Source organism: Phycodurus eques, chromosome 9 (assembly GCF_024500275.1).
Source record: "Phycodurus eques isolate BA_2022a chromosome 9, UOR_Pequ_1.1, whole genome shotgun sequence".
Lineage (NCBI taxonomy): Eukaryota > Metazoa > Chordata > Actinopteri > Syngnathiformes > Syngnathidae > Phycodurus > Phycodurus eques.
The window spans coordinates 9,011,559-9,021,816 of NC_084533.1; the positions used below are offsets into that span (position 1 = coordinate 9,011,559).

General features: G+C 41.2%; 1 protein-coding gene across 10 annotated transcripts in view; it reads left to right on the forward strand.

The window, feature by feature from the left end:
- atp8a1 (ATPase phospholipid transporting 8A1) overlaps positions 1 to 7,755 on the forward strand; it is a 165,533-nt gene extending 157,778 nt beyond the window's left edge. For 4 of the 10 annotated variants that reach the window (XM_061686711.1, XM_061686712.1, XM_061686713.1 and 1 more), the window contains one exon: positions 1,418 to 2,970. In XM_061686711.1, coding sequence (XP_061542695.1) covers positions 1,418 to 1,730 — 313 coding nt within the window. In that variant the 3' untranslated portion in view covers positions 1,731 to 2,970. Of the gene's footprint in view, positions 1 to 1,417; positions 2,971 to 3,240 lie in introns of those variants that run through there. The other 6 variants (XM_061686715.1, XM_061686716.1, XM_061686714.1 and 3 more) reach the window with 5 other exon arrangements.
- The last annotated feature ends 2,503 nt before the right edge of the window (positions 7,756 to 10,258 follow it).

The following is a 10,258-nucleotide window of genomic DNA, read 5'->3' on the forward strand; positions in this document are numbered from 1 at the left end:
TAAAATGCGCATATGTGGCACGGTGGTTGACTGGTTAGCACGTCCGCCTCACAGTTCTGAGATCGTCGGTTCTAATTCGGGCTGTGGTCTTCATGTCTGGAGTATGCATGTTCTCCCTGTACCGGCGTGGGTTTTCTTCGGGTACTCCGGTTTCCTCCCACATTCCAAAAACATGCATGGTAGGTTAATTGAAGGCTCCAAATTGTCTGTAGGTGTGAATGTGTGTCTGTTTATTTGCACCCTGCAATTGCTTGGCAACCAATTCAGGGTGTACACCACCTCTTGCCTAAAGTTAGCTGTGACAGCACCCTAGTGAGGATAAGCAGTAAAGAGAATGAATTAATGAAGGAAATGCACATTATCTTTCAGTTTTGGGTGACCTTACGTTTTCTTCCTTTTTCAGCCTCTGGCAGTTAGTTAACCTCTTACTCTTCCTTAGTAACATTTCAAGCTATTCATTGAACCAGAACAACTTGTACTTCAATGAAAAAAATAAAAATAAAATAAAGGAAAAATCTGTGTTCTAAAACTTGACCGCGACATTGCAACAATAAACGTTCAATGACATCACTGCCATTTTATGTGGGCATTGTGATGTTGTTGACAATAGAAATTCCTTTAAGTAGTTAATACAAGGGCTAACTAGCAATCACATTTTAACCCACAAAATATATTAAGTTTAAAAAAAGAATTATTCGTTTTGTGCCATCAAAATTAGAAATATTCATGAGCACATGAAAAGGCTAGAAAAAAGGAAACACTCTTCTCAAGAATGATTGAGTTCTGCAATCTGTCCCTATTCCAAAGCAATCAGTATAATCCAATAGAGTTCTTGAAATTGCACTTCAATCCATAGGGGTTGATTGCTCTTAAAGCCACCGCTTTCGACTGTAATATCAGCAATCATGTCAGTGAAAATGCTGATTGTCATCATGTGAGAGGTGCAGTGTATTAGAGTGGGGGGGGGGGGGGGTCGGTGGTGATGTGGGGGGGGGGGGGGTTGCAGCTGTCAGGGCTGTGGGGCCTGCAGCGTCCATTAGCATGAAGCAGATCCGTGCGAGATCTCCTGCTGGCTGAAAGTGATCCCTCGGCCTGGCCACTGTCCCAGATCCACACACACACACACACACACACGACGAAACATGCACGTATGTGCAGCCACACATTTGTTAGCTTTTCATGAATTCCTTCCCTGCTCTCCTGCTGCTTCGCATATTTCACACATACTTTGTGTTTGGCCACTTTGTCTCCCTACATGGAGCTGGAGCCAGCAGGTAGAGAGCTTGATGAATGCCTCGTTAAATCAGCCTGTGGCGCTCAGCATGCGCATAACACACTGCCTAACCGTGCGTGCGTGTGCGCATGTGTGTGTGTGTGTGTGTGTGTGTGTGTGTCTCGGTGTTGTGTTTATGTGCAGCTTGACGGAGAGGGCCCAGCTCCTGAAAAACGTCTTCAAGAAGAGCACTGTGAGTCTGTACCGCTCCGAGTCCATGCAGCAGAACCTGCTACGTGAGTTACTCGACATTGTCGTCTTTCTCTCATATCGCTTCCTCTCTCACCGGAAGTTGCAGGTGATAGGTAGATTGAAATGGGGTAGACACACGTACCGATTTTTCTTTTATTTATTGTTTTGGGACATTTCACAATGTGAGAGACACCACACATGGCAGGGGGAAAAAATGGTGTGTGTGTTCTTACTGCTCTTATCGTGCATGGTGTATTCTAGGTGACCAACACACCTCAGCACACACACAACCTTATCTCCTCCGACAATCCCCCAAATCAGATGTGTGTCCTAGTAGCAACACTGACCTGCGAGAGGCAGTGTGGTGCCAAGCGGCATCCAGAGTGCCAGAAAATAGTGGTACCTTGACTTACGAGCAATACGAGTGCCCCAATTTACGAATTTTTCGAGTCGCGAGCTGTCTCTCGTTCGATTTTTGTTTTGTCGCCAGCCAAAATTTGAAGTCCGAGCCAGCTTCAGATTGAAGTGAAACAAAATAGAAGCAATTAAGGTAGTGTAATGCCCTGCATGTGGGCAAGGAGAACCACAGTTGCCAATGTACTTTAAGCCGTTTATTGAACAGGTAGTCAAAACGCACAACTACAGAATGAGAACACTCGCGAGGAGCTGCTGCAGACCGCAACTCAAGCCCAGGCGGCGCTCACACGCAGACTAGCCGGCCATTCTGACAACAGCTCCTGACGTCACTTACTAGACCACGCCCCCTAAAACCACATATACAGTAATCACACTTTATAAAACCAGTTACTTTTTTACCTTTTATTTTATTAGGTTTTACAGTGGAACCTCAGTTTTTCGTGATGAATCTGTTTCCAAAAGTCTGACGAAAGCTGAAGAAATATTTCCCATATGAAATAACGCAAATCCAATTAATCTGTTCCAGACACCCAAAAATGTTGACAAATAACTACATTTTATGGAGAATAACTATAGTGTAACATACAGAAAACAATGTGAAATTTATTTAAATGACTAACAAATTGGCTAAATTGACCTTTATTAAAGACTCTTGACGGCAATTGAAAAAACAGCCAGGAGGAGGAGACCTTTCCTTCCACTTTTGTCTTGAATTTCATGGTCTTCCTCGCCATCGTTATTAATGGGCCGGCAGCATTTGGAACTTTCTTTGGCCCCCACGGTGGCTTATTGAGCAGTCGTGCTCAATAAATAAGAAAAGAAAAACTTTGGAAATGCTTTTGATCATGCGCTTCTGCTCTGTGCTGAGGCTCACTCAAAAAGAAAAGACTCAATCAAGTTGCGCCTGGGCTTTGTGTGGGGCTCAGTTCCGGAACTCGTCTTCCACCTCAGTTTAGTTTTTACTTGTTAGCAAAACTCGGGTGTCAAGTTTGGTTTTCTTTATTTCTTTGTGCTGTGTTGTCTCCTTTTCTCCTTTTGTTTGATCATTGTGTTTCTGTTTGTCTCATAGGTGGGGATGAGACACTTGTCATGTGATTTCTTTTTTTTTTTTTTTGTTTTTTGTTTTTTTTTTTTGATTTAATTATAATTCTTACCTTACCTTTTCAAGCCTCCGTCCTCTCCCTTCGTAGCTCCTCAATAGAGAACTAGTTGTTACTCGGCGTTAGTCCTTTTCTCCGCTTTTTTTCCTCCCCCTCGTGTTCCTGCTGTGTCCTGACTTCGTAAGAGCGCCGTTAACGGTGAAATGACGAAATGTTGCGCTGTTATTTCCTCCTGCCCCCACAATGCACTCGCCACAGCGCGCTCCTTTGAGCTGCCCCGCAGGTACTGAGCGGCTCTTTTGACATGTGAAGGTGAGACTTTAGGAACCGTTTAGCTTCGGTAAAGCTTAGCCAACTGTTAGTATTTGTAATGCCTTTAAAACATTGTTAAGGAATAAACTCATCGTTTATCCTCAGATTTGACGTGCCAATGCTAAAGCTAAGTCAAAATCCTCATAAACTGATGACCATTACTCTACAAATGTTTGTACGGGAACATTAATATTGTCGGTGGCTGTATTGAATAACCTATTGTGTTGCTGTACGCCTTTTTTTGTCATGGATAATGCGAGGTTGGCGAATGGCTTCATGTTAGCGTCATATTGAGCAGCCAGAGTGTGGTCTTCCCATGAAAATTATCCCAAGACTTCTTGTTTCTGGAGTTACTTTGACTGTGTGTCAAATACATAAAAAAAAAATAATAATAATCTGTTTTCTCTAGTTACACCCGCAACCCGTAAAGGACATAGCAAATGGATGGATTTAGAAAAACCTTCATACTTGCTTGTGTTGTTGCCTTTTTTTGTTCCTTCCTTCAATGTTTAATCCGTTTGATTCCGTTTTGGCAGATGGCTATGCCTTTTCCCAAGACGAGAACGGGGTGGTATCCCAGTCGGAGGTGATCCGAGCATACGACACCACCAAGCAGCAGAGCAGAGAGTGGTGAGCGTTGGCCATTCCAGAGCTGCAAGAGCTCTTCCCGTTTTCTTCTTTTTGGAATTTGTGGGACTCGTAACATGACTGCAGACAGAATAGAATGGAATCATGTATTGTTTTGTGAAAGGGAACAAATTAATTGTGTTCTATTATCGAGCACGGTGCTTTTTTTTTTTTTTTGCAAACCTGAGCAAAGTGTCTCCTCTGTCTTCATTAACAGGAAGATTTTTTTTTTTTATTAGCGCTATACCAAAACGACTAAAATCATTGCGGCCAATTAAAACTGTTAATTGTGAAGTTAAACAATCCTTGGAGCCAAGATTTTAAGTGGCGTCAGATCGCCAAAGAGCATTCGTAAATACAATCTTCCAAGTACTCATGAAGTCGGACAGTGTCGTGAGCACCACTCTCCTTTAATTTCCTTTTTTTTTTGTTTTTGTTTTTTTTTTTTGCACTAAATGAAACGTCGTGTGTAAAAGCCTTACATTTTCTCATGCCTTTACAAAACAAATCCTTTTTAGTTCTTCACATAATGTAGACACTGTGCCTGCTTTTAGTTTGTGGCCAAGTCTGATTTCCACCTTTTTGACTCCAAGCCCCCGTGATGGATGACAGCATTCCATACATCACAATCACAAAGGTGCCTACGTTTCCATCCCGGAGGAACGAGCTCGCGTCACAGCTAGCTTTCGGTCGAGGCACACGCGAAAAAAAAGACCAAAAAAAAAGTGTGTGTGTGTGTGTGTGTGTATATATGTGTGTATATATATATATATATATATATATAAAGAGAGAGAGAGAGATACACAATTCCAATGAAGTTGCGACATTGGGTTAAACATAAATAAAAACAGAGTACAAAAATGTGCAAATCATGTTCAACCTATATTTAATTGAATTCACCACAAAGACAAGATATTTAGTGTTGAAACTGATAAACTGAATTGTTTTTAGCAAATAATCATTGACTTGGAATTTGATAGCATCATGTTCCAAAAAAGCTGGGACAGGTGGCAAAAAAAGACTGTGAAAGTTGAGGAATGCTCATCAAACACCTGTTTGGAACATCCCACAGGTGAACAGGCTAATTGGGAACAGGTGGGTGCCATGATTGGGTATCAAAGGAGCTTCCCTGAATTGCTCAGTCATTCACAAGCAGAGATGGGGCGAGGTTCACCTCTTTGTGAACTAGTGCGTTTGTCGTGCATTCAATTAAACATAGGTTGAACATGATTTGCAAATCATTGTATTCTGTTTTTGTTTAACGCAACATCCCAAATTCATTGGAATTGGGCTTGTGTGTGTGTGTATAGAGAGAGAGAGAGACAGAGAGAGAGAGTATAGATATTGATATAGTGATACATATTCCTGACAGTGGTGTTTCCCTGATAACAGAGATTTGAACCCTTCCAACATAAGTGCCATTAGCTTCAAAGAGAGAGAAATATTTCCCAGGAAACTCCACGCCAGTATTAAAACAACTTTGTCTCTATAATTATTCTTTTGTGGATTTGTATTTTTATATTTGGAGCTGTACACACATTTTGCATTGACTGGCTTTGTAAAACTGATCGTCTGCAACTTTAGTCCACCGCCGGGGATGGAGCGAATGAGGACACTGAGCTTTCTTAAACGTCTTGTTCTGTAACCTGAATATTGTTACTGCTTAATTTATTTATAATTGGATTTAATACTTCATGTCTGTGCGATGGCTTTCTTCTCCCTATGGGAGATCCGACTTTTGACTGTGGTGTGTGTGTGTGCGTTGGGCTGATGCTTCCATATGCATGTGATGTATGATGTGTGTGTGTGTCACTGACTGTGTTAACTTTATTGTGCGTTGCATGTCTGTCTTCTACGCAGGAATATTAAAGCCTCACTGGAAAGAAAAGTACAATTCCAAGAATGAAGTCAGATTTGTTTAGACAAAAAGTCCTCATGTAAAAATACAGGAGTTCCATTCCTACGGCAGCCGAGAACGTGCGCACCCTAGTCTATCACAAATGTATGCTTGTGCAATAAGAAAGTCATTATTACAGTAAATATTAGTATGAAAAATACAAGTTTTTTTTGTTGTTGTTTTTTTTTTTTTTTTACTTGATTAAAAAAAAGTAGCAATGTTTCAAGACTAAAGTCGTTTTTGAAGAACAAAAGTCATAACGTTACAGAATAAAGTTATTTTACAGGGGGGAAGAAATTTGCATTATTAGGAAAATAGTTGTAAAGTACAGGTAAAAAGTTATTAATAAAGTTGTCATGTTACAAGATAATAAAGTCAGAAAATTGCAAGAAAAAGCCTGTTCTATTGTGAGAATAATGTTTTGAGAATGTAATTGTGATATCTCAGGAATAAAGTCGTAATATTAATTCATTCATTCGTCATATTAAAATTGTCCTAATGTTACAAGAATGCATTTGGAAAGTATTTTTAACGTCAAAACTTCTGTACTATTTTCTTGTATAATTTTCCTTGTAATAATAATAATTCTTGCAAATTATCACCTTTTTTCCCCTAAATTTAACCTTTTTTTTTTCCTTGCTCAATGACTTTATCCTCATTCAATCGGCTTCCCCCTCATAGGTATGATAGATAGATTGAAAAAATAAAAAAGAAAAGTTGTAACCTTAAAGGTGGCCGACTGGTTAGCACATCTGCCTCACAGTTCTGAGGATCAGGGATTTGCATGTTCTCCCCGTGCCTGCGTGGGTTTTCTCCGGGCACTCCGGTTTCCTCCCACATCCCAAAAACATGCATGGTGGGTTAATTGAAGTCTCTAAATTGCCCGTAGGTGTGCGTGTTGAGTGCGAATGGTTTGTTTGTTTGTATGTGCCCTGCGATTGGCTGGCAACCAGTTCAGGGTGTACCCCGCCTCCTGCCCGACGATAGCTGGGATGGGCTCCAGCACGCCCGCGCGACCCTTGTGAGGAGAAGCGGCTCAGAAAATGGATGGATGGATGGAAAACCTGCTCATAAATATGACTTTATTCCCATAAAATTGTGACTGGTAATATTACAACAGTAAAAAAAAAATTTTTTTATTTTTCTTGGTAATATTCTGGCCTTTGTAAAATGTTGACCTTTTTATCATTGTCATGACTTCAATCTGGTAACTTTTCGACTTGAGTCGCATCAAATTTGGACTTTATTTATAATTTTTCTTTTCAGCGTGGCCCTAAGACGTCTTCGTAGTCTTCTTCATAAGATTGCAAGTTCCTTTCTCCTGATGTGTTGCTTAAATACAAATGTTTGGGTTTATCTAAATGTGTGTGTGTGTGTGTGTGCGCGCGCGTTGATGCTAGCCCACATGTCATTCACGTGCATGAGTGCAGCTTTCGCTCCTTTGTCCTCCTGTGTGCCGATGCATGGCCCGCGAGTGTGGGATTGTTTGTGCGTGTGTGTATTGTCGACTTTTCAACGTCTCCGAGTTTCTGACACTCCGTTGGCTTCGACGGGAAATATCGCACAGTGCACTCTCGATGTAACTTTTTTTTCCCCCCGTTCTGGACGTTACTGTTCCCGTCCCATTTGTTTGATATTTCTGACTCGCTTCACCAGAAAAGCTTGAATTGCTTTGAAGTTGTCAAATCTACTTTGAATGTGGACGTTGTTGTCATTCCCCCACCCCTCATTTGTTTTCTCATCTAAGTTGTGCGCTGCATGAGTGGATAACACAAAATTGTACCACTTTACAAAATGGAAAAAAACAAATATTTAACTTTTCTTTGTATTTTGGGTTTCATTATTGTTGTGCATGTCGGGACTGCAAATGTATAAGTGTTGTTGTCTTTTATGGTCCGCGGAGGACGACTGAAATAAACTTTACATTCATGGAGGAATGACTCCCAACTCTTTGAGTTTTTTAATTTTATTTATTTTTGGGTACTACGTAAGTGCACTGCGATGGTGACAGACAGGATATTCAGGACTAAACAGGAAAAGGCGGCCGGTGTTTACAGAGTTTCCAACGGTTGGGGACGGCCCCAAATATTTCCGTTACACTGATAAACATTTAGCTGTTCAACTATGTTTTATTACATGAGGTGAGATTTTTGCTTTGTTTAATCATTTTTCACTCTGAAGACACTTTTGCCCTATGTTGCCTGTCTATGATGATTAAGATGCATTCAGGTGAACCACTGTTCTTGGAAATGAAGGATGGAAAACCATATTCCTATATGGGGCCATTGTTGTTTAGAATGTCCACCGAGGGCTGTACCAAATCACTGAAAAAATTATGCAACAATCAAACAAATGTTTTTTATTATAAATGATTTGGGCTTTTTCTAACAGTCATTAGAATTCCATACAGTGGACCAGATCATTTGCTGTCACAGGCCATAGGTTGTAAGTTACAGATGTATTAAGGACTACTTTTTGAAGTGATTGCTTGATGAATTACTGAAACCGATGTACAGTATCCCCTAATTTCAAACAATAATGCTGTACAGTTTGATATGTAACGTCTTGATAATGTGTAAATCATTAAATTAATTTGATGGTTGTGGCCAGCACGGTGTTTGGTTAGCATGTCTGCCTCACAGTCGAGAGGTTCTGAGTTCAAATCTCAGGTCTGGTTCGCCCATGTGCTTCCAATGGATTTCCACCCAAAAAAACGTTGGGTTGATTGAAGACTAAATTGCCCAAATTGTTGTCCCGATGTGTGTCAGAAAAGATATACTTCAAATCCTACCGGATTCCTCCAAAGTTCCGTCGTCACCGCCATCTTGATGTTGCCCACGTCTTCAAAATCACTTTCCTTCAAGACCCCTTTGAGCTTGGGAAAGAGGTAAAAAAAAAAAAAAATTTTTTTTAAAGAAAATAGGCAGAGCCAGCTCAGCTGAGTGAGGAGGTTGCTCCAGCATGGCAATGTTCTTCCCGGCCAGGAACTGTCAAATGCTCCGGGCACCCCTAACCCGCTGCAGGATCGCTTTGTAGACGTGCTGGTTGGTTGTTTGGCCCTTATTGAAGGGGAAAACTTGAAATCTTTGGGTTTTACATTGATCTTTTGTGACACCAGTCCTGGAACACACCATCCGACACACCTTGTATGTGCCTTGTGATTGACTATCGACCAGTTCAGCCTCCCGTCCAAAGTCAACTGGGATAGACTACAGCTCACCTGCACCCCTAATGAGCAGAAGGCGCTATAGCAAATGGATGGATGTTTGTCAACATTATGGATAATTGGACAGTTTGTGCATTTTACCCAAACATTACACTTTTAAGAGCTTATTTCCCATGTCACACTAAAGAACCCTACGGATTCAGCCCCAAAATTGGTCCTGGGTCATTTCTTTACTGGGTCGCAGGTTATTGATTCCCTTGAATACCAATCAGGTACACCGTTTCTTGTCAAGGAGTTTTTTGTTTCATGTTTAGAGTGGTATTTTATGTGATGTATATGTATGTCCGTGTTGTAAATTGGGCATTGAAACCCTGCACGAGAATATTGCGACACCTCTGAATCAAAGGTTGGATTCCTCGATCTTCATTCTTTATTGTAACAAGACACCATGAAAAAAATTATGATTACTTTGTGGGAACCATTTGGGATTAGAACATTTTCTATTCCCAAATACTCAAATCAAGATCAACAAAGGTATGCTTGGATGAGTTTGGTGTGCCAGAACAAGCGCATCAAGCAACTTGGGCATAGACTAGAATGGAGATTGGACAAAAATTCCTTTCCAGAATTGTGGAAGCTGTTATATCAAGGAATAACACCAGATTATCATTTCCTGTAGATATGATGGTGTCCCAATACTTGTGCCCGCTGGTGATCTCCTTCCACCAAAAGACAAGTCAGCGGGTTTAAAAAAAGGTTGTGAGAAACGGTAAAAGCAGAACACAATACAATAGTCCAAAGTGACATGTGTAAACAAGACCTGACGAGCGGAATGTGACAAATGCTGACGATGGCGTTTGCAACGTTCCAAAGGAAGACGGCGCTGATTGCCACCTCAGTTTCATAGGCCACACAAGAGTCTTTTTTTTTTTTTTTTTTTTTTTTTTTGTTCTGTTCGGATCCAGTCGCTACCTGTTGATGCAACCTAAGCCTCGTCCACTCAAGGAGACATGGCACTTTTAATGCCGCGGGCCTTGCCACGCTCGCTGAGCACTGACAATGATGAATCTGAGCGCCGCATTCCTGCTGTGAAGTCACACAGCGAGGAAGCCTCGCTGTGTGAATGACAGATCCATTCGGGGTTCATTAAAACAGGGGTTCTCAAACTTTTTGGGTCCAGGGACCCCTTGCAGGGGAGACATTTTTCCAGGGATGCCCTCATATTCGGAACGGCAATCAAACGTAACTAGCATGTGTACTACTGAATGTCGTCG